This window comes from Saccostrea echinata, unplaced genomic scaffold (genome assembly GCF_033153115.1).
Source record: "Saccostrea echinata isolate AGI-Se365-2 ecotype Australia unplaced genomic scaffold, CSIRO_AGI_Sech_v1 ptg000002l, whole genome shotgun sequence".
Taxonomy (NCBI): domain Eukaryota; kingdom Metazoa; phylum Mollusca; class Bivalvia; order Ostreida; family Ostreidae; genus Saccostrea; species Saccostrea echinata.
The window spans coordinates 24,349,349-24,368,985 of NW_026889751.1; the positions used below are offsets into that span (position 1 = coordinate 24,349,349).

At 32.4% G+C, this 19,637-nt stretch overlaps 1 protein-coding gene across 1 annotated transcript in view; it reads left to right on the forward strand.

The window, feature by feature from the left end:
* Window positions 1-2,346: 2,346 nt before the first annotated feature.
* The window catches only part of LOC133178176 (uncharacterized), a 29,526-nt gene continuing 12,235 nt past the window's right edge, over window positions 2,347-19,637 (forward strand). The window contains exons 1-25 of the mRNA XM_061312924.1: window positions 2,347-2,496; window positions 8,529-8,633; window positions 8,730-8,828; window positions 8,933-9,076; window positions 9,720-9,834; window positions 9,910-10,054; window positions 10,722-10,779; window positions 10,944-11,049; window positions 11,327-11,418; window positions 11,809-11,932; window positions 12,343-12,474; window positions 13,031-13,312; window positions 13,507-13,710; window positions 13,832-13,972; window positions 14,376-14,648; window positions 14,862-15,065; window positions 15,327-15,467; window positions 16,244-16,356; window positions 17,102-17,223; window positions 17,586-17,707; window positions 17,801-17,933; window positions 18,094-18,212; window positions 18,332-18,463; window positions 18,745-18,924; window positions 19,102-19,261. Of these exons, the coding sequence (XP_061168908.1) occupies window positions 2,347-2,496; window positions 8,529-8,633; window positions 8,730-8,828; window positions 8,933-9,076; window positions 9,720-9,834; window positions 9,910-10,054; window positions 10,722-10,779; window positions 10,944-11,049; window positions 11,327-11,418; window positions 11,809-11,932; window positions 12,343-12,474; window positions 13,031-13,312; window positions 13,507-13,710; window positions 13,832-13,972; window positions 14,376-14,648; window positions 14,862-15,065; window positions 15,327-15,467; window positions 16,244-16,356; window positions 17,102-17,223; window positions 17,586-17,707; window positions 17,801-17,933; window positions 18,094-18,212; window positions 18,332-18,463; window positions 18,745-18,924; window positions 19,102-19,261 (3,596 nt within the window). The remainder of the gene's footprint in view (window positions 2,497-8,528; window positions 8,634-8,729; window positions 8,829-8,932; window positions 9,077-9,719; window positions 9,835-9,909; window positions 10,055-10,721; window positions 10,780-10,943; window positions 11,050-11,326; window positions 11,419-11,808; window positions 11,933-12,342; window positions 12,475-13,030; window positions 13,313-13,506; window positions 13,711-13,831; window positions 13,973-14,375; window positions 14,649-14,861; window positions 15,066-15,326; window positions 15,468-16,243; window positions 16,357-17,101; window positions 17,224-17,585; window positions 17,708-17,800; window positions 17,934-18,093; window positions 18,213-18,331; window positions 18,464-18,744; window positions 18,925-19,101; window positions 19,262-19,637) is intronic.

Below are 19,637 nucleotides of genomic sequence, written 5' to 3' on the forward strand. Positions count from 1 at the left end.
AAAAGGCGAAAACGTTGAACAGTACTGTTTTTTTCTCTTTGTCTTAAACAAAACAATTGATATTTTTGTGCAAATTTTGTTTATTACAATTGTGTCATATACAAAATTTGCATTAAAGATATCAATTATTAAAGGACAGAAGGAAAAATTCCAAAATAATACAAAATTTAAAAAAAAAAATCAAGAAGGCATCTTGACGGACTTTCATTATCTTAAATAGAAAGAAAGTAAAAATCATATTAAATTTCACTGAAGACATACAAACCGTCAGGAAATTACAAAACCGGATTGAGGGTAAAAAGTACAATACCTGGATCAAACCATAGTATTTAAAAAAGTTTGCTTGAAAGCTTACAGGTGTTTATCATTAAGACTCAAATTATCGCTACATTTAGTGACATACTAGACCCCCCCCCCCCCAAAAAAAATAAAAATCTGAAAACGGACAACAAACATGAAAGCAAAGAATTACTTCTTATCACAAGGTCATGTGAAAAGACGGAGCTTGGTGTTTCTCAAAGAAAGTATCAAAATAACTAATTAAAGAAATATTTTTGCGAACTTTGACATTTAATTTTTAGTGAAATGGTTTGTGAACAGGTAAATTGTGCATATTTTGTTGTGTAGTTCTTGGATTAAAGAACCATTATGTGCATATAAAGACGGTTAATTTTGTTTTTAAATGTCAACATTTTCGAAATTTGATTTTTTTTTTCTAGCTATTATGTTCTCAAATGTTTTTTTTTTTTTTTTTACAAAATGCATATAACTCCCAAAATACTTTTTATGCAAGATTAATGTTTCATTTCCTGGTGCCACTGCACATGTTCCGTATCAAAGGGGTGGATATGGGATTAACACACACGTGTGAGTGGGGGGGGGGGGAGGAGTTGCTTTTTTTGACACAAAAGATGTACATGTAAATATCACTTGTTTTCTTTTAAAAAACAAGAAAAATGTCAGTGGAGTAGTTAACATACATAATTATACTTCTGTACAATTATACTTCTGTGTGCACACCGGAAGGTCAAGATATTTTGAGAGAGAGAGAGAGAATGCATAAAATTTTAAAATCCAAACAAGAGTATGCAAACACTTATAAGAATTAACTTCATGTTACATTTACTGTAAACGCTCATTATAAAATAAGCTTCCATGTCCTTCATTCATGGACCAGTGGGGATGGGAGGAGGGGGTGTTTGGGGTGTCATGCCTAATCCAAGTGTCCACATTTCGGGACCCTGAGCTACACACCTGGATGCTATATCCTGAAAAAATTTTTCTCCTCAACAAATACATATATACAGATGGTTTTTATAAAATGATCTTGATGACTGTGTACGACCGAACCCTACGATTGTGTTTTATTGCACTCTTTGTTGGACAGTGCATGCAATGAAAGGGAAGAAAATAACGATGGAGATTTAGGCAACAATAGTCTGGGTCAAGAGATTTATAAGGTCATTCAAAATCTTATTCATAGCCACAGAGTTGAAGAAAGAACATCGTAAATTTGCAGTTTATCATATATTGGTATCGGCTTATGAAATCAAAAGACACATTACTTAGTATAAAATTGAATTTATTTGTAGAATCTAAAGACATTAACCAGTGAGCAGAACTTTTATTTCACTTGTCACACTGACATTGATTTTTCGTATAGTTTCAAACAAATTTCCTATTTGTAATTACTTTCTAGTGTAAAATAAAGAAATCTCATTATATTAAGATCGTTCTTATAATTTTCTTTTTATTAAAAACTTGATTATAAGTCCTTGAAATTGTTGAGAGAATTTTCCGTTTTCTCCAAACAGTGTAATGGCATTTGATCGGAAATCTCATTTGCAATTGTTGTAGATGTAGATTTTTATTAACAGGATTTGACCTTTTTCTTTTTTTTTTTGGGGGGGGGGGGGTTACTTTGTACACTGCCTCATTTTTTGCATTAAAGAAAATGAACCAACAAATAATACCTTTATCTTACATGTACACATTGTACAATATCCCGTAGGTGTGAATCGGTAATAAGTATACCTATATATAATATTTCTCTCATGTAGATATCCTCTTATCAGTTAGTTACTTGGTGTACATATCATACATATACATCCGCATCCTTTATCCATTACATGGAAATGTGTACCTATTATACCATTTCAATGCATGTACGTAATTAAAAATGAAATATACACAAATCCAGAGTTAATCAACCTTGTGCATTAAACGATAATGGTAGAAAGCGACGATTGTGTCTAAATGGCTCCAATTTAAGTTCTGCTCCACATATTTTTAATAAAAGATGCGAAACATCAGGTAGATACAGGACCACACGTTCAGGCTAACAAGATGCAGGTATTTTGTTTCGTTCTGTGCTCGCTACTTATATTAGTGTTCTGGACATCAGCTGGACATAGTGGACACGTGGACGATACAAAACACCAACTTTTGAAAAATTTGTTGCGTGCCTTAAATAAAGATCTTCAGTCACAGGAAAAGGTAATTGATTCCACAATAATATAACCTTTAAATTTTTTGTCTGTATTTGACTAGAAGAAAAATCTCTACATTTTAAGTTATACCTTACCGAAATATATACATATGTAATCTCGTGTTTTCTAATTCATTAGTTCACAGTTTATCACCTAAGGATTTTTACTAAAGGCATTTTTTATATGTAGAAACCGTTTTATGAGTGGCGTATTTAAAAAAAAAATCTTAATTGCTCTGGCCTCAGGCGCGTGATCCCGGAATTTTTTCAAACGGTGGGTGGGGGGGGGGGGGGGGGGGAGTCCACATAAACTCTTTTAAAAATGTCAAACTTTTAACAAGCGAAATAAAAATAAAATCTCAAAACCTGGGGAGAGGGACACTTTTCTAAATTTGTTTTCTGATACATGACTCTTCTTACCATTTTAAGAGGGATCTGTGTGTTGCTTGGAGTGTTTCTTAGGCCATTTTTGCTACTTTTACGAAGAAATTTAATAACTCTACAAATTCCAGGGAGGGGGGGTTCCGGATCCCCCAACCCACTCCAGATTTGCGCATTGACTGAGAGGTACATCCCAGCAAACATAATTAATATGAAGTTGATCAAAAAATATTTGAGGTAAAAGTTAATTTTCCAAGTTATAGACATTTTATGTACAAACTAACAAATGAAATGCACTTTGCATAAGCAAAATTTTCAAAAAATCTAGCTCTTTTATTCTAGAATGCATGTATTTAGTGGCAAAATTATATCACGTGTTTATAAGGGCTAGCTAACATTCTAACATTGTTATAACAGGCACTTATACTAATACTTATCAATGTAACACAAAATTGACAAACTTTCACTTTTAGTGCATTTTCTCTTTTATCAAAATAGCCGAAATATAAGGTTTGAATGCTAGCTTGTACTTTATAAACTTATATGAAATAATTTTGAAATCATTTAGCCTCTGAATACTCGTGGATAAAAGGGCTAGATATTTTTTGAAAAATTCTGCTATAGCAAAGAATATCTCTAAAATGGAAAACTTAAATCAAACATTTTTTTGTCAAATTCTTAAGTATGGATTGCTGGGTTGTATCTATCAGGATACAACAATTAGAATATTTACCAAATTTGGCCACTGTTAAGACGGTGTCTACAAACAAAAATTTGCCTTTAGTAGAAGACATAATAAACAAGAATTATAAGATTGAGTGACAAGTTCTTTGACTGTCAATATACCTGTAGATGTGTCTATCTTATGAACAAAGAATGTTTCATGTAACCAGTTCATCAAACGTAAATATATACCCGGTTAGTGTACGTGGTACGATTATGCACTGTGGATATTTACACAAATACAAACAAAGCTAGAAATGTTGTTCTAAGACACTAAAAACATGTCTTCCCTTGAGATAAGTTTGCTTCGAGGTCGAAAAGAGGTCAATAAATTTAACAAACGTTTCCTACCGGCAACAACAGAAGTTTGAAAACAATTAACCAGATGACATGCAAAATTCATCTACAAGTAATAATTGATAAATGTAAACCGAAGGTACTTGTGGACAAGACCCCCAACCCCACCCCCGATGTACAACCCCCGTGCTTGTTAAACGTTTTTCACCAAATTTTATTAAGTAGTTGATTAAAGGGGTCTGCAGTTTTGTATTTTGCAAAGTTAAGGATCAAACTAACTTTGACTAAGACGGAAATAACCTGTTAGCTGATGATCATATCATTTTATGAATCATTATCACTTTGATACGGAAGCCGGTTGGTGCCAGGTAGAAAAAATATTTTACCATACAGAAAAACTTATCCCTAGAAGTTCTTTTTTTTTAATCTTTTGTATAAAGGAATTTTATATATATATTTTTTTTAATTTTCTCACTGGGAGTCCACATGTCGAGACTGTAGTGATTTACAGAAAAATTCATTTATGTGTTTTAAATTGCTTCGTTAAAGGTTTTTAAAATTTGTAAAATGATTTTAAAGATTTGACAATAATGGAAACCATAATTCAGGAAAATGTAATATTCAATTAATAATAGTAGATTTGCAGTGCAATCAGCTATGCCCTTTACTCTTCATGTTTACATTATCTAAAATTGTATTGAGTTATTGAGTATTAAAAATCATTATCGAAACTTTCACCTAATGATCATAAAATAGAAATTTTTAATTCGATAATACTTATAGCATCAAATTAAAAATTGTATTATCACTTGTACTGATTTTCCGAAGATATTCCTTGAAACTTTTATCTAATGATAAAAAAATTAAATTTAAAGTAATAAAAGCATTAAATTAAGAATTAAATGTTTGAGTTTCAAATGGTATTCAAGAAACTTTCATTGAATGATTCAGAAATAACAAATTTTCGAGTCATTAGTATATATACAGCATAAAATTAAAAATCATATATCAGTTTCTTTTGGAAAAATAGTTTTGCATTTTATATGAAATGCCTTAACAAACATTTTAATTATCGTCTGGATCAACAGTTCTACTGCTAAAAGCACAATTATCACGTTCAAATATCATTATAAACATACGGTTTATATTATCAATTAATTAATATCGCATGTCATTGAGAATAAATCTTTACTAGGATGTTTGTCACTTGAAAATGACCAGTCTTCAGCGACACTAGTATCACCTGATGCCTTTCACATAAAAGGGAGCACACAGATAATAGATGATAGAAAGAAATCAAATAGGTTCTACATATTTGTAATGTAGGACATTTGTATAAAATAATATTGCTTGTTATATACATGGGATGTGTTTTTCCTTACGACAAGAGAGAGAGAGAGAGAGAGAGCAAGTACTCGTGGTCATACAATGGTATCACTGCTGTTGAAAGTTCATTCTCTTCATACAGTTGAACTTCAGTATTTCGAACACTGATATATCTAGAATACCATGGATGTATCGAAGTGATTTGGAAGTCATACCCCTCATTCTTAAAGTATTTTACCCTAAATATCTCGAATCCTCGGATATCTCGAAGTTTTTTTCTCGGTCCCATTGAGTTTGAGATAATGAGGTTTATCAGACTGTACTTCCACTGATTACCTTCTTTCTACATTCTAAAGATGAAAATTACCAGTGCATGGGACGCCATTTTGTGGACATGTAGCGGACTTAACACTTAAGGTTTTGCCAAAGGTCAACGTGTCCAAAAATCTATTTTTACAATAGCTCCAAAACTATGTGGTTTATAAAGTTCAAACTTTTACAGTTTATAAATATATCATTGATTAACAGATAGAAAGTATCACTTGATAACAAATACTTAAAGAAAGTATTTATCGAGAAAAATTCTTTTCAAAAAATGCATATATTTTTTTTTAAAATACACCTAATTAATTCCGTACTTTTAGTGAAAGCCATCATTGCAGAAACAATATATGTTTATCAATGAAAGGCAAGTTGGACTACGATAGCCTCTGGAAAGTTGTTTTCCCTGTTTATTTTATCCAAATGTTAAGATTTGAAACCGAAATTACATTGCAAATGGCGGATTTTATAGGGATTCTTGTCTTTATACATGTCATGCTTTCAATAACAGCCTTTCAGAGACCATTCACGTCCAACTTGCCCTTCATTGATAAACATATATTATTTCTTCAATGATGGTTTTCACTATAAGTACAGAATTAAGCAGGTGCATTTTTTTAAATATGCAAATTTTTTGAAATTGTTTTTTCTCAAAAAATATATTTTTTTAAATATTTGTTTTTAAGTGATACTTTCTATCTCTTAATCAATGATATATTTATAAACTGTAAAAGTTTTAATTTTATACCTCACATAGTTCTGGAGCTGTTGTAAAAATAAATTTTTGGGCATGTTGACCTTTGGTAAAACCTTAAAACCGTCAGCATTTGTACATTGTCTAAAAGTTTTAGAATGAAAAGAACATAAAATTTGAAGCATTATTAAAAATGCCTTCCCTTTAATGTTCTTTATTTTAATTTTTCAAGAGTCACTTTATATGAAAAATATTCATATTTTTTTATAAATAACTGAAGTCTGACTTAAAGGCTAATTCATGATTCTAAGGCCTACCTCTGAGAACCAAAATGTCGGGGTATGAAATGATATACTTCAACTAAATAAAAATCACTTTCCTTCTCATGCATCTATACTTCTAATGAAATTACGAAAAACTAAATATATTTTATGAGTGAAATTTTGAATATACATGTATGTGCAATGTCATTAAATGGAATGTAAATTCATCATTCAGGTCATGGCCAAGGCATAGCACACTTTTGTAATGAACTCTCCGGAGTATCAGTATATCATTCAGGATGTCAATAATGCTCCAAAAATGATTGGCAACTTTTTTTTCTATTTTAAGGACAGATGATACAAACAAAAACATGGATTCCTGGATTGATATATATTTTTGGACCTATATTGGTTGTAAATGATGCAAATAACACATTTCTAAAATACTAAAAAATTGTAAACTTACTATGATGTTCAACATTCAACCTTTCTGTGACCATCCCTATCAATCTACACAACTTTTTATCACTTTAAATCGCATTATTGTGAAACTGTGTATGAAAAATTAAAATCTATGCGGTTAAACTTATTCATTTTACTTACAAAAAAAATGACTTGAGTTGTTCTTTTCACGATTTTTGATAAAAGTTTGTTTGTATCACCTGTCCTTAAATGTGTATCTATACAGTTCCTAACATTTAGAAAACCCAATGATAACTCCGTTGTAAGTATTATTTCAATATTTTGTATAAAAGAATTCTAAAAGTAATTTTCTTGAGAATCTCTTTGGCGATACAGTAGTAGTGAATTATACAAAACTTATCAATGTACATGTATGCTATATTGCCTCTTAAATGGTTTTTAAATTTGTAAGATGATTTTAAAGATTTACCAGTAATGAAACTATATGTAAGAAAGTGAAATTTTGCCATTTAAGCAAAAAAATTTATTTCAGTAAATGTCATCTAGCCCATTAATTCTTCGTTCTGATTGCAATTGGATATTTACCAGTGCATTCCCAAGGTTACTTTCAAAACTGATATCTTATGATCATTGACTATATAAATTTTAAATTCAAAATATAATTATTAAATAAATGTTATCTTGATGTGGGAAATGGTTGTTTTATTAGTATGCTTTCTAACAAATACAATGTTTATTGACCTTGTACTTCTCCTTCTGATAAACACAGCAGCTTTCTTACATTTTCAAATGTCATTTTAAATTTTTAAAGTTGAAAAAACCTGTCTTCTTTTAAGTTACGACATATTAGAGTCACGAAAACTACCGAACAGAGTTGGTAAACAGCTTCACAATAACAATACCAAAAACCAAGCCAAGCACAACATCAAACTCAATCCTCACCCACTACACAAAGACAACAAAAACTCAATACTAAATTTATATATTTGATATCGATAATGATAATCGCGGAGGGTATAAAATCGTGGGTGAGTGTTACCCACAAAATCCTAGAAAAATGAAAATTGAAACCCCTTTTAGCAGTATATCTTTATATCAAGGCACTGCCTGTTAAGAGTCTATGTATATTTAGAGTTGGAAGTAGTCGATATACCATAGACAGATACATTGGACTTTTAATGAACTAGTGTCTATTCAATAAATCTTTAAGTTAAATATACTATATACATTCATTGGCTCACTATATTTAATCGAAACTAAACATCTACATGTATGTGTGGAAAAAAAGTTAGACTGCCTTTGAGTAATTATACAAAACATTTTGGTTATAAAAAATGATATACGAATCGAAGTTTTAAACACAGAACTACTTGCAAAATCCTTTCAGATAACCCTTTATTGCAAAACACATACAAATTTAGCAAGAGTATAATAAATTCAGTTCATAGCTTTAGTGCGTTTGACTTGTATTCACCATAAACATATCAAAAAAGCGAAATGCAAAATTTTAACTAGGCTTTTGGCATCTTTAAAATTAGCAAATTCCATTATTCATATGCAACATATTTTTGTGACATAAATGAATTATATATAGTTTACTGTCTATATTTAGATCAAAGATGAAACTAATTGGATAAGAGACGAACCGGATGACGTGTCTCTTGACGAACGAAACATTGAGAAAGGGAATAATCGTCCTTCTACGGACGATCTTGGCGTGAGTACAGCAAATGATAAATTTCTTTTATAGTTAGAGCAGATAGAACCAATGGCAAAATGTACGACTGTAACTTCCACTCGTTGCATAATATAGGATGACGACGAAGGGGATGCAGATAATGCTCATGAATATCACGTGTTCGGCAAAAAAGGCGATTCTAACGAAGCACACGACAATCAACGAAGGAAACATGTAAGCAAACATATTCAAATCAGACTGAATTTTGACATGTAGTTAAATTTACGAGAATGTGCTCATTTAAAATGCTTGGTTCTTCTATACTTTTTTTCGTTCAGAGGGTAGATATGCACAGAGACAATGAAGAAGAAGCGATACAAGAAGAGGAAGACGCATGTCTAGAGTACCAACGCCAACAAAAGTTGGCCATAAAACATGGACGCAGTCCCGGGGATGTTCCTTCTCCTGGTGTTAATTGTGAGGTATCAATGCTGATTAAACGTTATGATTTTACTTTAGAGCAAATACATTTTCTATCATGAAAGAGTGCCCTTTATACCTGAGTCACATTTAAGCCGATTGTATGGCGACCAAATTTTTCTCGTATCGTCCGCCATATCAGCCGACACTAGTATCGGGCGACGCGGAGCAGTCACATTTAAAATTCCTAGAAACACCGATGACTTTAAATGTTTAAATATTTATAAGTGTGCCAATCGTCGCCCGATCATCAAAACTGAGCCGCAGTTTGATTTGCATCGTCGGCCGTCTTAATTGGAAAACCCAATACCTAAATGTCGACCGACCGGCGACCGACTTAACAAACTGCTGATTATCGACCACCGTCGCAGAAAAAAAAATTAACTTGGCCGGTCGGACACAAATTTGGTCGGCCGACGAAAAAGGAGGTCAAAATCGGGTAAGACAATGATGACAAGACAATGACTGTCGTCTGAAGAATCCATTTTTGCCTCAAAAATCGTCGGCCATTGGTCGTTTTTGGGAATGTGACTTGGGATTTAAAGGAGTGTATTAGCTGGGTATGTGTAGTAAAATATAATTGAGTTAAAAAGTAAATTAAAGGGATATAGAACACTTTAATATGGTTTCTTCATATCATTAAAGATGATTAAGGATTCAGTCGGACAGACAGGGAGGAATAAGCGATTTGCTCAGCTGAACGCTGGAGTTTGGGACAACGGGATTGTGCCGTATTTATTTGATACCGAAACATTGCCTGGTAGGTATTTCACTCCCTTTCACTGTATAATCTTTTTAATTAAAATTGATATCCTGAACATTAATTTTTTTTCAGATAGAGAAAAGCAGTTAGGTCGAATACGAGCTCACAATCATTATGAATACTGGACATGTATAAGATTTGTGCCTTATACAAATACAACACAGGTGGACTACGGCTTGGACCACAATACTTACCTTCACCATATAAGTACAAGTGGGTAAGTCATTCAAAGCAAATCTAGTAAGTGGATGTGTTATTTTTACAAGTGGGTAAGTCATTCAAAGCAAATCTAGTAAGTGGGTGTGTTATTTTTACAAGTGGGTAAGTCATTCAAAGCAAATCTAGTAAGTGGGTGTGTTATTTTTACAAGTGGGTAAGTCATTCAAAGCAAATCTAGTAAGTGGGTGTGTTATTTTTACAAGTGGGTAAGTCTTACAAAGCAAATCTAGTACATGTGGGTGTGTTATGTTTCGATGTCATATCCAAACAAATAAATGTATTGTCAACAGAGAAAGATTTTTTGAAAAAATTCTTTTGATCTGATCAACATTTATTCTGCACAGACGACTAGTGTTCATCAATTTCCATATCAATGTTTAGCTAGAGAAATACTTCAAACATAATCATCGATAGTTTGAAGTTTCGGGTGTTAAAACAAAAAGATGAAGTAAACCTATAACATATTAATCATTATTAACATGCATGCACTATGTGTATTTACATGTATTACCTACATTTTCTTGGAACAAAATGAACAACAGTTAAAACTGATAGTTCGGTATAGGCGTGTCTGTGTCCTCAGAAATTCAAACTATCAATAAAATTTTATTATAACAGTATTGTATATGTGCAACCTTATTTAACGTTTTATTTTACTTTTTTAGTTGTTGGTCATTCGTCGGAAAATTAAAGAAGAGCCAAAAAATTAATTGCTGTTCTAACGTTAGTACCAGATCAGACAATAAGCAATGCAATGAATGCATGTACTATTTATGATGAATTCCATCAAGATTTGAAAATAAAAGTAATGGTTAAACTCGTAATATATCAGGAACAATCTTTATACAGTGTACTAAAAATCTCAAAACTTTTTTTACTTGTTAAAGGACATTTGTGTTCATGAACTTGGCCATGCTTTTGGGTTGGGACATGAGCAAAAGAACCCTTTGCATGATAACTACGTGGGTGTTCATTACGACAATATTCAAAAGGGTGAGGTTTAACAGGAATATATGAATATTCCTTACAATAATGTACAACGTAGATATCAATTGGTGAGAGATAAACATGTTTACAGTCATAACTGTATTAAATCAAAGGTTTCTTTACCAGGAGAAAATAAGAATTATCTTTTTTAATTTTCATATATTATTTATCACTTTGATTTTTGGTTGGTGAAGATTAGATGCAACATGTATTCCAAAAGGAAGAGTCTTTAATACTCTGCATAAGTATTCACTGTAGTTTTTATACATTTTATATTTTGTAGATTACCATAGTCAATATTATGAACAGAATATAAGGCACAGCAAATTGTTCGGATATTATGACTTGTCGAATGTGATGCACTATGGGTTATATGTAAGTTCATAATACAATTACTAATATACATGTTTATAATTAAAATACATAATGTACATAATGGACTGTAAAATATCACCATGTAATAATAAAATAATTGAAGAAGTTTTGTTTGCATGATAAAATCGAGACCTTGATTGGGACTCATTATTTTTATATTCAAGTGTTTCAATAACAAACCATCAATATATTTAAAAGATCATTATACATGTATATATGTCCTATCAAAGAAAATTTCAGATTCGTTAGTTAGGTCTAAGAAACGTCAAGAAAAAAATTCTAATTCATGTATCATAACTTTCATATGCAATGATCCATAGCCAAAGGTAAAGTTTCACCATTTAAGGAAGAAAATACAGAATAAACGACAGTCTTAAATACATTTTACAGGCTTTTTCAACTGGAGGAAAGACAATGTCTATATTTGATCCAGAATTGGAATACCTAGTAAAGAAAACGGACCCATACCAATATTATTTGTTCAGTGAGGTGTCGCAAATCACGGATTGTCAAGGTGTTTAGCATTGAGGATCAGACTAAATGTGGAGATTTTTAACATGAAAACTATGTCTTACACGTATACGGCATAGGTCCAAAATTCAATATTTTTTAAAGTGAATAGTAACATATAAATACTGGGAAAACCATTTTACTAATTTTAATTGACCTGATGCATTGAAGTCAGTGAAAGTGAGAACTAGGAAAAAAAGATGTGTTTATAAATAGAAATATATCTTTGCATCCTTTGTTATTTAAAAAAAAAAAACAGCAACAAAAAGATGTTTGTAAGTTATCTAATTTTGCAATGTGCTTTCATATTAATGAAGAACCGGACTACAAACCGTTACGAAAATATTAAAATAAACAAAAAAAAACGATAAAAAAACACTCTTGTAAGTATAATTTCAGTATTTCTATTTAAAGGTCTGAGGTGTAGCAGTTTTTCTTTGACCTGTGCCAACTCCGGTTACCCTGCTGTTGTTAAGGACAAGTGTACTTGTCGCTGTCCAGAGGGCCTGGACCCTTCTACAGGATGTCGGACACGTTATGATGGAGGCATGGTTTTTTTTTACTTTAAAAAAAAATGAATGTTTTCCCCCTAATTTCAAAACTCTTAGATCAAAGATCGGAAGTGATGTTGCTTTTGATAGGTCTTTCTGTCTGTTTTCACTTTGTTTTGTTTACATTTTGATCTGAATCATTTATTTTAAAGTTTAATTGCAACAAATGGAAACTACATATCTGGCATTAAATTTAATATCGCATGACCCTAACTCAAGGTCATTTTAAAATTATCAGATGTGTCTACATTACAACTGGGACACACATTAGGGCATGTGTATTTCACTTAGACATCTTGTACTTCAATGAATAAGACAAAATATGGTCAAACAAGGAGAAAACTGAAAACTCTCTCTATCTTTTGATACAATTTTGTTTGTACGTGTATTTGTTTGCCCGTTTCCTTTTCTTTGTTTTTATTATCACCGGGTATTATTATTATTATTTGGTTTTATAATAGTCGAATTTGGGTATTTCTCTCATTTATTATATAAAGGTTGAGAGCAAACTGGGAAAGTGAGAAATGCAAATGGAATATTTATATCTTCAGATCGAATGATTTCAACAAAATGGCCGTCCGAAGCCTTCACCACCTTAAGTACCAAGATAACTGGCTGTCCCGGTGGATTTTATGAAGGCAGTTTTACGCAACATCATAAAGACACACGAATGGAACACACTAGTTCTATATTTAGTGCTGACATAATTTCAAAACCCACCTCTACTTTTTACAAATTTTGTACTAAAAAGAAAACAGAGGAAAATGGTATTTCACCCAGCTGGCCTGCAGGAAAATATTGTGTCTACCGCCAAGGAGGGGTTTGTCCCAGTGGTAAATACACCAGGAAATAGAGTAACGGTTGTAATAAATCTTGTAGATTATTTTATCATTTGATTCAGAGTAACCTTTTTTACAAATTACTTTTGATGACGTACCAATCAATATAAAATTACTAGTATACGTAAACACGTTTTTCTTGTTAATACTTGCGTTCTCCATGAGTTTCATAACACTTCTCTCTTCAGGCTTTAATACTGGATATATACAGTATGATGACACCATGAATCCATCGGATATCTTCGGAATTCTTCCTGATGGCCAATTCTCCGATGACACCAGGTTCTACTTTTGTTGCCGTAGTGACGGTTCTACTTCGATTGCAGTGAATCTACCCTCTGAGGAGCCATTTATTTTGTTTCCTGTCACTTCCGGTTGTCAGCAAGTCTCAGGTCCTCTAATATTTAAATTTTTAATAGGAAAAAAATTATGATATGCCAGAAGAAAAACTTTTCACTGTATGTTTTTGTGAGTTTTTTTATATAAGAATTTTCCATTTTTATGCTTTTTTAGGAATGGGCTCAAGCAAGCAATATTTGAGAATCAAAAATGGAAAAGAACTCTTGCATACATCTGGAGAGATACCTTATCTGAGGATCTCGTATACAACCAATTATAAACTCTTTTTTTGCTACTATACTCCGACTGATTTCAGTAAGTACTACTGCAGTGTATTTGTGATCTCATAATTGATCATTATTATAGTTGTAGAAGTAAACATTTCGTCCCAAAAGTTAATTTAATGTAATGTATACAAATTTAAAAAAAATGATCCTTTACATATAAGCTATTCTTATTTTTTTATGATCCCGAACCAAGATCATGTGTTTACGACTAAGTTCAATGCTACTGCAAAGTTATATTTAATGTGTGTTGCAATGCCTTATCTTTGAAGTCAAAAAAGATTAATAAGTGTTTCTTTTTCCGTGATATGTGATGAACATTTTCAAAGATTCTTTTATCAAACGTCAGTGGCATAAAAATATGAGCAAAACATTTTGATTTGTTTATTTCGGACATTTTACTCATCTTTCTCAATACTGTCTTTCTCATTCAGAGGAAACTCATTCTTACTCAAGATGGCCAAAAGATTCATTTGCAATGGTTCAAACCGCGTCAGGTTGCCCTAAAGGCTTTCAATCGGGGCAATTTTTAGAATATTCTTACTACACCTCGGCCCCGTCTGATACTTTCTCAGCGCTGGAGTCTGAGGGACAAACTTTACGTTACCAATTCTGTACAAAGACCGAGACTACCCCAATCGGAGACCACGCACAGTGGGGTCCTGGATCCTACTGTTTTCTCCGAGTCGGAGGGAAATGTCCTGATGGTATGTTGGTCTTTTGTACAAATATTTGATGAATAACGCATTCTATATATTTTGGAATTCTATCAGTAAGTGAACTAAAATATAATAAACGTGAAACTCTCAAGATACTACTGGTATAGATATTTTTAAAAACACTCAGATGTTTAGATAAAAGCTGACGGTAACGATCCATGAGCAAATTAACTAAAACTCATATTCTTACCTCGAAACTAGAATTCTCTGAAGGATCCATTGCTTTGGTTGATGGCCAACCGCCAGATAATTTTACTGGTTCCCTTCCTGATGGTTCCTTCGATGATCACGTGACCCTGTACTTTTGTTGTCGATCTGATGGATTTACCAGAAACCCTCTTCAAATCCCAAACAAAGAACCATTTATATTGTTTAAAGAATCCTCCTCCTGTCAGAAGATTGAAGGTAAATAGAGATATTTGTAACAGGTATTATTCAAATCAATACATTGCATAACATTTTCCATTTTCGGCTAAGATATGATTGAACCACAACCGACACGGCGTTAAACAACAAACAATTAATCAATCAAACGAACTGATGGTACACGTGTACATACTCTGTGTTTTGACAACTTTATCTCCTAGTGATTAGTTATAAAACATTTGCGTTAAAAAGAAAAATTAAAATCCAGATAATCTTGTTAACCTACTCTGTATTTCGTAGATATGAGTTTTGAAGAGGAGACATACAGTGTAGGGACAAAGTCTAAAGCTCCTACGTCCTCGGGCCACACTCCAAAAATATCCACAAATTATTACAAGAAGACGTATTTCTACATCTGTTACTACTATCCAACGCAATACGGTTTGTTTTCAGTCAAAAATAGGGCATTTTATTTGACATTGGAATCATAAATTCTGAAAATGTATACTAGACAAAAATAGCGTACATGTATTTTATTTGATAGTAAAGTCATTACCTCTGAAAATGTATAGATTTAAAGTCCTTATTTTCAGGAGTAGAGATAACTTTTCTAAAGAATTCTGATGATTTTTCTAAATATTATGTGTATAGCTTTTCAATTTCAAAGATGGTAAAATAATTTATTCTAGTATAACGAAGAAAGAGATGGTGAAACAAAGCAAGTTTTCGATTTTGCAATCTGTACATAAAAAGATTATCAATTAAGACAAAAAAAAGCATTGATTAAGAAGTCAGTTGTGACGACTTTAAGAGTGAATTCTGTATAAATATCTATTATCCCAAGAAACGAATGGATAAGCTAGAGGTTTTGTTGTGATTGTTATGCATTAATATAAGTGCATTTTTCATTGAATCATATTATTTTATTTGTTCCACGCATGCTTTCTACGAAAAGGGACATTATTTATTGATTCATATCATAAAAATACTGTCTCCAATGTGCGATGGTTTTAAGCAAATTCTTACTAACAGAAAAGTACTGTTCTCTTCATTAATTATACTTTGTGCTAAAATATGTTGTTTCATGACCATGATGCTGACTTAAAAGCTTAATATTATAATTTCAATTCAAAAAATCCATGTTCGGCCATGGTAAAACAGAGAATGTTAAATTGAGCTTGTGAGAATTGATTGGTGAACATGCTAGTGTCTTGTAGACTGCGGAAACAAGATACACTTGAGCAAAGATGGACAGACAACTGCAGTTATTACAAGTCCAGGACACCCAAATCCGTACCCAGGAGGGAGAACCTGTTTCTGGAATGTCATCGTCAGTATCAGTAATAATATATTATTAAAAAAAAACAAACATGAAATTTCTTCATAAAATATGAATAACAGAAATGTTATGCTTAATACATAATACAGTTGATCAATAAACTTAAAGTGTGAAGATAACAAACAAAAACAATGCTTCAAAGTACCTTTAAACAACTCAGATTGTAATCTGAGCAAACGCGGACCTTAATTTGTATAAAAACGTCAGGCAACATTCGACCAAGCTACAGGTTGCATTTGCAAACGAGGTCACTGTATCGACTATAGAATGTGCTAAATGTTGACTTTAAACGCAATTTTTGATATGTTTGTGACATCAACTTATTTGTCAGTGGCCTGCCACAGTTTAGAAACTGAGTGTATGCAGAATATACTCATGACGTGTATCGAGTCAACTGGGAAACATAAACATCCTATGTAGCTAATACTGGTATATTGCTACATAAGTAAGAGACGGTGATGATTGAAGTTATCACATTTTGCAAAAAAAATTTAGATGTTAGATTGCCTTCAAGGTCTCTCTCTAGAGTCTAGTCATACATGTACATCCAAATACAAAAAAAAAAAACGCGCAACTATCTGTGGTGTCCTCGATTTTGAGTTGAATGAGATAGACAAATCAACGTATGAATGAAAATGAATATGTAATGAATGAAATGCCCATGTATTAGGATGAAATAGTAAATTTCCAAATTCCTAATTGTATTCTCTCTTTTTTTTCTTCTTTTCAATTACAGGCACCAGACGGGTTCAAGTTAAAACTTGATTTTAATGATTTTGACATAGCAGCTAATACAGATGGAACTTGCGTCGATAGACTAGAGGTCAGACATTCGCTTCCGGGTCAGTTTGGACTGAGGTGAGATTATAGGTGTGGAGAACATTATGACAATAATTTGATATGGAAATAATGAAAACTGTGACTTTTTTAACCTAAACCATAGATACAGCGTTGGTTTTCTATTTCTCTTTTATCGGTTAGATTTTCAAATCTTGAAAGTCTTTACGAGAAGAACTGAACCCATTTATATATAACGTATTTATAAAGTATCCTAGATAAAGAAGTTTCACGTTCGCACAAAATTATGATGAACTCCAAGTGGTGATACATGTAATTGGGTGATCTGGACAGACGAATGTGACCATAGTGAACCAAAGTCTTTAGTTCCAACAGCTACATATAAATTGTAATATTACAACCGAGTAATTTATATTTGACAGTTACTGTGGAGATAGATTCCCTAAGACGGTCCTCTCGGAAGAAAACCAACTAGGACTGACCTTTCAGACTGGTTTACGGCAAGCTGCACGAGGGTTTTCGGCAAAAGTTACACTGCTGGAACGTATGCATACTACCTTCATTTTTTTTTACCAAGAAATTTTCATGTCAAATCTTGTAACCGCAGTATTGACTTAGTTTGGAATTCTAATTTCAGCAAATGACCCTAATTTCTGTTATACCAAGAACGGAGAAAACTACAGGGGTACAGTTGATATCACTCGACGTTTTAATAAATGTTTACCCTGGTCGGAAGTCAAACACTGTCTTAGTAATACTTATAATCCGATGTAAGTTAAACTTTCTTTTTTTTCTTCCTGCAGTTTGGTAAATAAACTCGAATTCAAGTAGTGCTTACAGTATTTTTGCTTCTAAATGTTTCCATATGTTCTAAAATCAAGTTATTAAGTACAGGGTAAAAGTTATGCATATTCTGTGATAAACTTACAGGGATCTAGATGACGATCTGCTTGGGAACTATTGTCGTAATCCTGGTCACGGCACCAGACCTTGGTGTATTACCAATACGTTTTTGTGTACTCGAGATTACTGTGATGTGTGTGGAATCGGTACAGTATTATTATAATAATATGAAATAAATTAAGTATTTTGTTTAATAGCACCAAAGATTCTTGGACGAGTAAATAGCATCATAAATGGGTATTTACCATATTTTATTCTAATTCAGAAAAGTGCTACGATATATTTGATGATTGTGCGGAGAGAACAGTGGATATATCGAAATGTGAGCAAGACCCAGAACTCAAACGAGGCTGCAGAATGTCTTGTAAAATGTGTGATAGACAAACAAAAATTGGAGGTATTCTTCTGAGAATAATAATCTTATAAGAACAATGGTTTCTTGAAATAAATTCATTTTGAGTAGTATACTAGAAAATGTATATGAAAAACTATATTTATTGAATATTAAAAATAATATTTGATTAGAATGGACATAAAACATAAAACAGTGCAGAAGATAATTATATCTGATTCAGTATTTTGAATTTATAAATAATGTAAAGAAATTTGCATTATTTGAACAACTCAACTGTTCAAGAATTTGGGTTTTTGATAAATCTAAAATTGTATCACTTTTAGTTGGGTCAGTGAGGTGTTTGAAGCCAACCATCCCATCCGACTCCACCAGCGAAACATTGAAAGAAACATATTTTGTTGGTGAAACGGTAGTACTTACGTGCAGAACAAACAACTTTGAAAAGCAAACAATCACTTGTCTAGCTGATGGAACTTGGTCAGGTGCTGGGTTTGTTTGTGGACGTAAGTTAGCACAAGACATTATTTTATGATAACATCTACTACCGGGGCAAAACATTACGCTTTGCATCCAAAATTCGTTATTTGATTCAATAAGTTATAAATTAATAGTTTGGGAAATAACTTGGACTTTAACTAGATAACTACTAATTATTGTACAAATATCCAAAACAAACACAGGTTGCAAAACTGGCTGGACACCATTCCAGGGCCAATGCTATAAGGCTTTTGAAGAGGAGGTGGACCGTAGTACTGCATTATTGCGTTGCGCTGATGAAAATAGTGCGAAGCTAGTGTCCAGTAAAGATATCAAAGAGAATAATTTTCTGAGAAGTTTAGTGTAAGTTCACTTGCTATAATAATGTTTATGTCCAGAGGTCAGTGTATGTAGGAGAGTTGATCCAAACGTAATGTCATTTCTATAAAATCTTTAATAACCGAAATACCTCTCTCTATTTTGACCTTTGACCTTAAATTTCATTCGGATATATGCAATACTTTATAGAATATTAAAATAAACACAACATTGGGTCTCATCTATCGCTGCACTGCAAGAATGTACCGACGTCGTTATGACGTTTCTCTTCGACAACAAATATTTAATATGATTGCCTGATGCAAAGAGCCAGACTCGTCAGACAGTATAAGGATCAATTTTTCCATGGTCCGAAACTAAGAGATCATACTTGGTGAGCTAGATTTTGTGCAAGTTGATT